Source organism: Littorina saxatilis, linkage group LG4 (assembly GCF_037325665.1).
Source record: "Littorina saxatilis isolate snail1 linkage group LG4, US_GU_Lsax_2.0, whole genome shotgun sequence".
Taxonomy (NCBI): Eukaryota; Metazoa; Mollusca; class Gastropoda; order Littorinimorpha; family Littorinidae; genus Littorina; species Littorina saxatilis.
The window spans coordinates 32518821-32531320 of NC_090248.1; the positions used below are offsets into that span (position 1 = coordinate 32518821).

Genomic DNA, 12500 nt, shown 5'->3' on the forward strand with positions numbered 1-12500 from the left:
GTGGATGGGGAGGTGATCTTCGGCGGCCTGTTCCCCATGCACGAGAAGGGCACGCAGGGCAGGAACTGCGGGGAGATCAAGAAGGAGAAGGGCATCCAGCGCCTCGAGGCCATGCTCCTGGCCGTGGACCTCATCAACAAGGACCCCAAGCTGCTCCCGGGTCTGAAGGTGGGGCTCCGGATCCTGGACACGTGCAGCTACGACACCTTCGCCCTGGAGCAGTGCATGGACTTCATCAAGGCGCAGCTGTCCACCATCGACCTGGAGGACTATCGCTGTGCCGATGACCAGTCGCCGTCGTACAAGCTTCTGAAGCCCGTGGCTGGAGTCATCGGGGCCGCCTCTTCCACCGTGTCTATCATGGTCGCCAACATCCTCCGGCTGTTCAAGGTAAGGTGGATTTTGTTTTCCATCAGTGTTTTTTTGTGTGTGAGGGGGTGGGGTTGTGAGAGGGTTAGGGTCGGGTGGATGACGAGGGGGGAAGGACGGGGAGGGAGAGGAAGTGGGTGTAAGGTAAGGTGGATTTTGTATTGTATTGTTTGTTTTGTTTTGTTTTTTTTGTGTGTGTGAGGGGTTGGGGGAGGCTGTTTTAGTCACACACACACACACACACACACACACACACACACACACACACACACACACACACACACACACACACACACACACACACACACACATCTTGTTGGGGGAGGCTGGCGTGTCCATCATGGTCGCCAACATACTCAGGCTGTTCAAGGTAAGGTTGATTTTGTTTTCCATCGGTGTTTTTGTGTGTGTGTAAGGGGTAGGGGTTGTGAGAGTGGTAAAGGGTTGACTTGTGTGTGTGTAAGGGGTAGGGGTTGTGAGAGTGGTAAAGGGTTGGCTTGTGTGTGTGTAAGGGGTAGGGGTTGTGAGAGTGGTAAAGGGTTGGCTTGTGTGTGTGTAAGGGGTAGGGGTTGTGAGAGTGGTAAAGGGTTGGCTTGTGTGTGTGTAAGGGGTAGGGGTTGTGAGAGTGGTAAAGGGTTGGCTTGTGTGTGTGAAAGGGGTAGGGGTTGTGAGAGTGGTAAAGGGTTGGCTTGTGTGTGTGTAAGGGGTAGGGGTTGTGAGAGTGGTAAAGGGTTGGCTTGTGTGTGTGTAAGGGGTAGGGGTTGTGAGAGTGGTAAAGTGTTGGCTTGTGTGTGTGTAAGGGGTAGGGGTTGTGAGAGTGGTAAAGGGTTGGCTTGTGGGACGAGGAGGGAAGGACGGGGGAGGGACAGGAAGTGGCGCTTAAATTGTTTTGAAGGAGAAAGATAGTTTTGTTTTGTTTTTGTTCTTTATTTAATTTGCAAGAACAAACTGCATATAAAACTGCATATATATACCTGAAGGAGTATAAAGGTCTGAGTGTATGCCTGTGTGTGTGTGTGTGTGCCTGTGTGTGTGTGTGTGTGCCTGTGTGTGTGTGTGTGTGTGTGTGTGTGTGTATGTACAAGCGCACACATGCGTGTATGGTTAAGCATGCGCGTGAGTGTGACCCCTTATTCAAATGGAATGGCTGGGTTCAAAGTTCCTGTGTTTTTATTCTTGGGTTCTATTTTTGTTCTAACAATCCATTACTTACCAGACAAAATGTTAGGCCATCTCATATTTCTTCCAGCTGAACAAATGGATTTTCCCCTTTTTTCGTGTCCTTTTTTTCTTTACTAAAATATTTATGCGATAAAAATTGCACCAGTTCTTTATACGTGGCGCACTATATCTTAAATTAAAAATGAACCGGCCTGTGTGTGTCAATTTAAATCGGGTTTTTCTTAAAGACAGTTCTTGTAACACATTATGTAGTAGAGTAAAACAACAACAAACAAAAAAGCAAGCATCCAACCAACTAACCAATCAAACTAACAAACAACACAAAGAAATAAACAAACAATAAACAAAATTCAAAACAATAAAACACACACAGGTACGAATGCAGAAACACGGACACACGGACACACAGACAGGCACACAGACACACTGTAACACAGACACACAGACAGGCACATATACACCCCCCTCCCCACACAACGACAAGCAGATGTGCTGACCTAGAAACGGAGAAAGAAGAAAATATTTCTGGGTTATAAAGAACTTTTCTCATGAAATGCTTTGCTAACGATAAAACTGCAGTTAGCAAACAAGAGACGTGCTGGCCAAAAAACGGTGAAATCAACTCACAGTTTTCTTCTGCGTTGGGTTGTTCGGTCCAGTGGTTCTCCTGCCTTCAGGAAAGTCACGTAGGCTTTCTTGTTGGTTAATTCGCCATTTTTTTGGCACTCTAGAAAAAGAATCCCCTTTCTTCCTCAAGACGGCGAAGAGGAAGGAAATAAAGCATACACGCGTGTCCGCAGGCACGCACGAACGTGCACACGCACGCACGAACAAACTCGGGCACGCAGGCACGAACGCGCGCACACACACACACACACACACACACACACACAAACACACAAGCACGCACGCAGAGAGACCTACACGCAAAACTCGTAAACGTAATTTATTTTCGTTATTTAGTCAGGTACCGTAACTCATTACCACCTCTGTTTCTCGGAATATAAAGTTAGACATTGTTTAAAATGGCGCGTTTTGTACATACACAATTTGATAAATAAATGTAATGGAGACAGATGAAGTACATCGCAATTTCAGTTTTCTTCTACCTGTCTCGCGCTGTTCGGAATAATTTCCCGGGCACATTTGCAAGTAGTCTGTACCCAATGGCATTTAGCCATTAGAGGAGCATACTTAGAAAGCATACTTGAATACAAACACTAAGAAAGAGAGAGAGAGAGAGAGAGAGAGAGAGAGAGAGAGAGAGAGAGAGAGAGAGAGAGAGAGAGAGAGAGAGAGAGAGAGAGAGAGAACTGCTGTAATATTATAATGTAAGATTTTTCTCATTAATGTATGATTATATAGAACTCATGTTCGTATTTGTCGACTTCTGTTATACATATCTCGACAACCATGATCGGCTTCAGGTGTTTAAAAAAAAATTGTTTATGTCCAGTCCATGCTTCAACTCATATCACAAGTTGTTGTGTGTGTGCTGTGTATTTTGGAGGAATACTTCGTTCTGTGCAGCAACTCATGTAAATAATGAAAGAGATATTTAACGTCACTAGTGACCAATCAAGGACACGTTTTGTTAATTAATACGCTTCTAAAATTCTCGAAACCCGTTATATAAGTTCATTTTTATTGAACGCAGTGGCGTACGCTCGGATTGGAAGGAAGAGCGTGTGTATCATCGGAGTTACTTTTACAAAGATTAGCGCTTCATGTCTTTTTGTTGTTGTTGTTGGCTTTTTTTCTTTTCTTTCCTCACAATCCTCTCCTTTGATTTATGTTTAATTTTCTCTTTTTATGAACAGTTTTAGAATCACTTTACTTTTGAAAAACGTCCGCCATTGTGTTGATTTCTGTAGGTTGAACTTAAAGGATCCACCACAAGAAGTATACGCATGAGTACGCATCTGATGTCAAATGTGCAGAGGAGTTCCGATATTGAATATGAATACACCAAGTGAAAGGGGCATGATCGAGAAGAGAGAGAGAGAGAGAGAGAGAGAGAGAGAGAGAGAGAGAGAGAGAGAGAGAGAGAGAGAGAGAGAGAGAGAGAGAGAGAGAGAGAGAGAGAGAGAGGCAGAGGCAGAGAGACAGAGAGAGAGAGAGAGAGAGAGCGAGAGAGCGAGAGAGAGAGAGACAGACAGACAGACAGAGACAGAAAGAGAGACAAAGAGAGAGAGAAAGAGAGACAAAGAGAGAGAGAAAGAGAGAGAAAGAGAGAGAAAGAGAGAGAGAGAGAAAGACAAAGAGAGAGAGAGAGAGAGAGAGAGAGAGAGAGAGAGAGAGAGAGAGAGAGAGAGAGAGAGAGAGAGAGAGAGAGAGAGAGAGAGAGAGAAGCAGAGGCAGAGAAAGAGACAGATAGAGAGATGATCTGGGCTGCATACTGTGATTACAAGCCCCGGATGATGAAGGAGGTGCAGGTTTTCAATTTTGCTCCAACGAAAAATGTTCACTGTAAATAATTATTGCAATGCTCACATGTGCTCATCATCCGAAAATAATCACAGGCCCCGGTAGCGGGTAGGAAAGCTTGTTGACACTTTAAACACCATCATAATGCTATTCCTGGTGAAGAAGAAGCTGAATGCCCTGGGAAAATCGAAGCTTTGACACCCTCGGGCGGTTTAAAAAAGAGCAAAATAACATACGACGCACAGAATAAGGGACACCGTTGTTTGAAGTTCTCCGCCTCTGATTCTGTTTTGGCCATTGTTGTGAATAATAATTATAGTAATTATTATGAATAATTCTGCACCATTTCTTTGTAAAAGGGCGAAAAGGCAGAACTAACAGTTGACGTTACAGCTAGGTCATTGTTAGAGCACCAGTGTTTTGTTATATTTGGAATTGTTCACAAAATTTTAAAAAGACAAAACATTATCTGATAGAATCATGAAGCACAGTTATATATAGATGGATTAAATGATGACGTCTCAAATGATAAGATGTGTGCTAATAGGATTCACGGTCTTGTGATTTAATTTTTTTTTCTGTTATAACAAGAAAAAGTACAGCTTGGTCATTGTGTTCGATTTTCAGAGCTACTGTTCAATGTGAAATATTGATCAACATTTGAAAAAATTACTTTTCATAACGTACAGTTATTATATTTATATAATATACATAGAAAAAGTAAATAATTACGTCTTAAATAATAATAAGTGTGCTAATACGATTCACAGTCCCGTAAATTCCATTGAATGTTTCGATTGGAATAAGACCCAAATAACAGGCAGCGATGAAAAATGTCAAGCAAATAAAGTGATCGGTTGATTGAAATAAAGTTTGCCGTACAGTGCGGGAAAAGATGACCGCATATTTACCAGAGCTAATTTAAAAAAAAAATTGCAGCTATAAAATTTTAATTCGTGAATATGTTGTGCCTGTGGTCAAGCTTTTAGATGTTACATAATTATTTGGTTTGCATGTTGAAAATCTGTATTTGTCTAATCAGATAAATGTTTACTGGCTTAATGAATAATGTTTATTCAAACCGATTTTACTTACTGTTCTCTTTATCTACCCTTTTTCCAAATTCCATACAGTTTTCTTTGTTTGTTCGTTCATGGGCTGAAACTCCCACGGCTTTTACGTGTATGACCGTTTTTACCCCGCCATTTAGGCAGCCATACGCCGCTTTCGGAGGAAGCATGCTGGGTATTTTCGTGTTTCTATAACCCACCGAACTCTGACATGGATTACAGGATCTTTTTCGTGCATACTTGGTCTTGTGCTTGCGTGTACACACGGGGGTGTTCGGACACCGAGGAGAGTCTGCACACAAAGTTGACTCTGAGAAATAAATCTCTCGCCGAACGTGGGGACGAACTCACGCTGACAGCGGCCAACTGGGTACAAATCCAGCGCGCTACCGACTGAGCTACATCCCCGCCCTCAGTTTTCTTTGTGTCCTGGGGCTTTTTTTGGTCAAGGGTTGATTGAAAGAAGAAAACATTTCTGCAGCGTATAAATGTATTTTATATACCCTCCAAAAATAAGGACTTGTTTAAAGTCTACGCAATCATCGTTGATTTCTATATCGATCAATGCCAAACTATTTCTCTGCCAAGATTAACTTTTAAGTACAAGCATATAAAGATCAGCACACGCATATAAAGATAAAAATAATTGCTCAAACAGTCTTAAAACCTCTTATTGCGACTTCTTTGCATACCTATTTCCTAACTGCTGTTCCCGGTATTGACTTCAGGCGACTAATGAGGCGATAACAAACACAATATGGTGGTAAATGTTGACACATTGTCTTCCTTATTGGGGCGTGGTAGGACGCCCGGGAACATGGATTTATCAATGACGACAATCTGCACGTGGGCCGGCAAGTGGATTACCAATCGACTGACTTTTTCTCCCCGACACAGTCGTATAACATTTGTAGGTTTTGTTATGCATTGAAAACTCTATCTTTTATTGCGTGTATGTAGAAGTTTTTGTTGTTGTGGAGGTGGAAAGGTGATGAAAGTGGGGGGTGTGTGTGTGGGCGGGAGATGTGGGTTGGGTGGGGGGGATACAGTTGGGATGAGGAGGGGAGGAGGAGGTCTGGAGAGAAAGGGTGAGGGAGGGAGAAGGGAGGGAGCAAGGTAGATCAATCGTGGCTGAGGAGTTTTTTTCCCCCGTCCTCGGAAATGTGAATGGTTGACGGTTCGATTCTGTCTGGACGTATGTTTGCTAGTTTCCTTTCTCCCTTTCTCCTCCTGCTGAAATCGCGGAGGTTGTTTGTTGTTCTTTGTTTCGTTGTCGAAGATCCGTTTTGGTATTTCGAGTCACTGTTTTGGTAAGCTAACGACGACGAACGCAATGGGTATAGTAAACTACTGCGTAAATTATCGCAAGACTCTATCGTCAGATAACACTCAAACGATTAACGTTACACTATGACAAGACATAATGATGACAATTAGCCGTATACAAGATTAAAGGGATGAGAGGTCTGGTGATGTCGATCATTGGTAGTGGTGACGTCAGCGACGACGACGACGAGTGGCCATCATACTGTTGTTTCCGAAAGTGTCATGCATGACGTAGTGATTCTGAATTTTGCTTAACATTATACGAAATAGTTTCTCTAGAGGAAACGGAAGAAGACACACATCCGGCTTAGGAAATGTTATCTACAATGTACGACTTGATTAATCAGATTTACTCTTACTTGTTGGTCATGTTCTCCTTCTTCTTGTCTGGGATATTATTTAACCAACTTTGCTTTCCCGTAATCTCCGTAACTTTACGTGTTGTAGTTTTGTTGTTTTTCTTTCTCCTTGTGAAGGTTTGAATGGATTTGAGTGGGTGAAAATATTGTAAAGTTATTGTACACGGAAAAGATGGAAACAGTAATAATACATCGCTCACCACTGAAAGCCCCAGAGAAGTACACACCAAACTTTAATACTTTAATCATTCATTCTGCCACGAATACCAAACTTGTGTGTATGTAGTTATTTTGTTGAGATATTGTATTGTGCGACCCTTTATGAGCTATTCCTGTTAGTTGTTTTAGGGGTGTTTTCTCCTCAGAAATGTCATCGCTTCTGGAAAAATTGTATCCTTCTTACATTACATTACAAAGCAAAGGTCCTTACAAAAATAGGAAAGGAGGGAGTGGGGGATGTAAGTTTTACCCTCTTGTCTCTGCAGCGACTAAGCTTGCATAGTGACGAGGAACACCTACGCCGATACTAATAGAATCATTTCACAGATAAGATCACGCATAGTTTTAACAACTGAAGCTAACGCACACCTGACGCTCTAAACGCTTGGTTTTTGAGTCACTTGAGAAAAAGTGACTCTATGTAATCGGTCAGTGTTAGTCTGTCCGGCCGGCCGTCCGGCCGGCCGGCCGGCCGTCCGTAGACACCACCTTAACGTTGGACTTTTCTCGGAAACTATCAAAGCGATCGGGCTCATATTTTGTTTAGTCGTGACCTCCAATGACCTCTACACTTTAACGATGGTTTCGTTGACCTTTGACCTTTTTCAAGGTCACAGGTCAGCGTCAAAGGAAAAATTAGACATTTTATATCTTTTCTCGGAAACTATCAAAGCGATCGGGCTCATATTTTGTTTAGTCGTGACCTCCAATGACCTCTACACTTTAACGATGGTTTCGTTGACCTTTGACCTTTTTCAAGGTCACAGGTCAGCGTCAAAGGAAAAATTAGACATTTTATATCTTTGACAAAGTTCATCGGATGTGATTGAAACTTTGTAGGATTATTCTTTACATCAAAGTATTTACATCTGTAGCCTTTTACGAACGTTATCAGAAAAACAAGGGAGATAACTAGCCTTTTCTGTTCGGCAACACACAACTTAACGTTGGGCTTTTCTCGGAAACTATAAAAGTGACCGGGCTCAAATTTTATGTGAACGTGACTCATTGTGTTGTGAATAGCAATTTCTTCCTGTCCATCTGATGCCTCATATAATATTCAGAACTGCGAAAGTGACTCGATCGAGCGTTTGCTCTTCTTGTTATATTTAGTCAAGTTTTGGCTAAATATTTTAACATCGAGGGGGAATCGAAACGAGGGTCGTGGTGTATGTGCGTGTGTGTGTCTGTCTGTCTGTCTGTGTGTGTGTGTAGAGCGATTCAGACTAAACTACTGGACCGATCTTTATGAAATTTGACATGAGAGTTCCTGGGTATGAAATCCCCGAACGTTTTTTTCATTTTTTTGATAAATGTCTTTGATGACGTCATATCCGGCTTTTCGTGAAAGTTGAGGCGGGACTGTCACGCCCTCATTTTTCAACCAAATTGGTTCAAATTTTGGTCAAGTAATCTTCGACGAAGCCCGGGGTTCGGTATTGCATTTCAGCTTGGTGGCTTAAAAATTAATTAATGACTTTGGTCATTAAAAATCTGAAAATTGTAAAAAAAAATAAAAATTTATAAAACGATCCAAATTTACATTTATCTTATTCTCCATCATTTGCTGATTCCAAAAACATATAAATATGTTATATTCGGATTAAAAACAAGCTCTGAAAATTAAATATATAAAAATTATTATCAAAATTAAATTGTCCAAATCAATTTAAAAACACTTTCATCTTATTCCTTGTCTGTTTCTGATTCCAAAAACATACAGATATGATATGTTTGGATTAAAAACACGCTCAGAAAGTTAAAACAAAGAGAGGTACAGAAAAGCGTGCTATCCTTCTTAGCGCAACTACTACCCCGCTCTTCTTGTCAATTTCACTGCCTTTGCCATGAGCGGTGGACTGACGATGCTACGAGTATACGGTCTTGCTGAAAAATTACATTGCGTTCACTTTCATTCTGTGAGTTCCACAGCTACTTGACTAAATATTGTATTTTCGCCTTACGCGACTTGTTTCCCTCTTGTGGACAGAGCCAGGTTCCAGCCTGTTCCTGAAGAAAGCTGTCAATTTTGACGAATGTCTTGAACGTTTACACACTGTTTTCAAATGCAAATTGTCCTTTTCCTCAACTCGGAAATAATGCCATTACTTTCCAGTTGACATTTGCAGAGCGGAAATTATTTCCCATCGCTTTCTCGTTTACTGTCTTCCCCATGTCTCTGGTTGACTGTTAGTTGTTCGGTATTTCTGTACCATTTCATATCCCACGGGCGCCACGAATTTTTTCCTTAAAAATAAGTTAATTCACTTATGTATCTATGCTTCAGGCAATGTATATACAGTAATATCCCGGCTTGAATTCTAAACATCTTCCTTCCCTTGTCTTTCCCGCATTTTTGCAAGTAACTGATAAACTGATGAGCTACGTTCATTTTTGTGAGGGAATAATTGTGTGACTGATCTTGTTAATTTGTAATTAGAGCTGAACAGTATATGCGGGGTATGGCAATGTTGGATAAACCTCTGGTTTGGAATAATCGCACAATAATCTAATCATTTATTTATTAAATCAACTTTTATTCATCTTTTATCTGTTGATTCATGTCTTTCTTTATTTATTCAATAATTAACCTAATCAAACCTAATCAACTTTAATTAGTTATGCTCGACACCCTCATGCCATCTACGGAGAGTAATTCTAATAAAGGAAACATAAACGCATTGCATTTCTGCAACCTTGTCTTTCACAAAAAACTGTTTTCACTCCCGCAGATTGTATCCCACAACGTTAGCACATGTCAGAACTTTTTGTGACAGACTCTCACGTTCCTCTAGATGTTCGCCTGCTGGAGTTGACACTCTTCCACATTCCCGAGCCTCTGGTATGTTTTAATTTAATTACAGTTTTATTTATGATCAGTCGCGTTCATTTCATATCTTAACTATTCCTCCCCCAAATCACTGTTTAGTATATAGCTTTATGTCCTGAATATTTGCCAGAGTACGGAGAGTAATTCTAATAAAGGAAACATAAACGCATTGCATTTCTGCAACCTTGTCTTTCACAAAAAACTGTTTTCACTCCCGCATATTGTATCCCACAACGTTAGCACATGTCAGAACTTTTTGTGACAGACTCTCACGTTCCTCTAGATGTTCGCCTGCTGGAGTTGACACTCTTCCACATTCCCGAGCCTCTGGTATGTTTTAATTTAATTACAGTTTTATTTATGATCAGTCGCGTTCATTTCATATCTTAACTATTCCTCCCCCAAATCACTGTTTAGTATATAGCTTTATGTCCTGAATATTTGCCAGCTTCAAAATCCTCCCTTTTTACATTTAGTCAAGTTTTGACTAAATGTTTTAACGTAGAGGGGGAATCGAGACGAGGGTCGTGGTGTATGTGCGTGCGTGCGTGTGTGTGCGTGTGTGTGTGTGTGTGTGTGTGTGTCTGTCTGTGTGTGTGTGTAGAGCGATTCAGACTAAACTACTGGACCGATCTTTATGAAATTTGACATGAGAGTTCCTGGGTATGAAATCCCCAGACGATTTTTTCATTTTTTTGATAAATGTCTTTTATGACGTCATATCCGGCTTTTCGTGAAAGTTGAGGCGGCACTGCCACGCCCTCATTTTTCAACCAAATTGGTTGAAATTTTGGTCGGGTAATGTTCGACGAAGCCCGGACTTCGGTATTGCATTTCAGCTTGGTGGCTTAAAAATTAATTAATGACTTTGGTCATTAAAAATCTGAAAATTGTAAAAAAAAATAAAAATTTATAAAACGATCCAAATTTACGTTCATCTTATTCTCCATCCTTTTCTGATTCCAAAAACATATAAATATGTTATATTTGGATTAAAAACAAGCTCTGAAAATTAAATATATAAAAATTATTATCAAAATTAAATTGTCGAAATCAATTTAAAAACACTTTCATCTTATTCCTTGTCGGTTCCTGATTCCAAAAACATACAGATATGATATGTTTGGATTAAAAACACGCTCAGAAAGTTAAAACAAAGAGAGGTACAGAAAAGCGTGCTATCCTTCTTAGCGCAACTACTACCCCGCTCTTCTTGTCAATTTCACTGCCTTTGCCATGAGCGGTGGACTGACGATGCTACGAGTATACGGTCTTGCTGAAAAATGGCATTGCGTTCAGTTTCATTCTGTGAGTTCGACAGCTACTTGACTAAATGTTGTATTTTCGCCTTACGCGACTTGTTTGTGTTTTGTTTGTTGTTTGTTCTGTTGAAGCATCGCTGGTTATCAAGCCTTCCGCGCAAGCCTTTTTTAATTGACTGAACTATATACTGTACTGCCCGATGACCGAGTCCTGAAATAAAACATTCCTGAGTCCTGAATGAGTCCAGTCTATTCAAGAAAAACAAGTCGCGTAAGGCGAAATTACTACATTTAGTCAAGCTGTGGAACTCACAGAATGAAACTGAACGTAGTCCGCCGCTAGTGCAAAAGGCAGTGAAAGTGACGAGCCTGTTTGGCGCGGGAGCGATTGCGCTGTGCTTCATAGCACGCTTTACTGTACCTCTCTTCGTTTTAACTTTCTGAGCGTGTTTTTAATCCAAACATATCATATCTATTTGTTTTTGGAATCAGGAACCGACAAGGAATAAGATGAAATAGTTTTTAAAACGATTTCGGAAATTTAATTTTGATCATAATTTTTATATTTTTAATTTTCAGAGCTTGTTTTTAATCCAAATATAACATTACCCGCTATTACGAGCTAGTCGTGTGACAGAGAGTTTTCTTGCACACGAGACTGTAGATGTCTCACGACGGCTTTAGCCGGAGTGAAACAGCAGCAGTCGAGTGTGCAAGAAAACTCTCTGTCACACGACTAGCTCGTAATGGCGATTATGTCTCACAGCTTCAACAGAGGAGAGAACAAACACATTTTGCGTACTCACGCTTGATAAACCTAAACACAGGAGCAGCCATTGTGGAGAGATCTACTTTTTGACGAAAGTGACCGAACAACTATAAATGACGTCTCGGTATATGTGAATGACGTCACAGTCATCGTCACAGTCTGTATCTTTTGAAGCATTGCAATCTTCATGACGTCTTTCTGTGTCTGCATCCGCGAAATGTTTGTTCTTTCCGGGATCTTTGTCATCTATGTTCATAACTCTGTCCTTCTAGATTCAGACTAACAGGCCTCCTGAGCGAGCCACTTTCCAAGGGCAGCTAAATTCGCGTATGGAAACAGTACTGTCGTCTGGGATGCCGTTTTCAGTATTCTCAGCGTTGAAGAATTTGTAAAGAGAAGAAACGATAACAGCAGGAGAAATAAAAGTCGTGTGTGCATTTTGGGGTTTTTGGAGGGACGATTTCGAGTTTGAATCCGTTCTTGCACATGCTCCAAAGCGTGTAACATACAATCTTGCACACGTTTGCTTTAGTAGTGGCAAAGAAGGAAAGCGTGTGACATATGTATATGTTTTTGGAATCAGAAAATGACGAAGAATAAGATGAAATTCTTTTTGGATCGTTTAATAAAAAAATAATTTTAATTACAAGTTTCCAATTTTTAATGACCAAACTCACTCATTAGTTT

At 40.8% G+C, this 12500-nt stretch overlaps 1 protein-coding gene across 1 annotated transcript in view; it reads left to right on the forward strand.

Annotated features, from left to right (window-relative positions):
* The window catches only part of LOC138965564 (metabotropic glutamate receptor 8-like), a 4795-nt gene extending 1268 nt beyond the window's left edge, over window positions 1-3527 (forward strand). The window contains exons 1-2 of the mRNA XM_070337748.1: window positions 1-390; window positions 3492-3527. The exon at window positions 1-390 is cut by the window's left edge and continues 1268 nt beyond it. Of these exons, the coding sequence (XP_070193849.1) occupies window positions 1-390; window positions 3492-3527 (426 nt within the window). The remainder of the gene's footprint in view (window positions 391-3491) is intronic.
* The last annotated feature ends 8973 nt before the right edge of the window (window positions 3528-12500 follow it).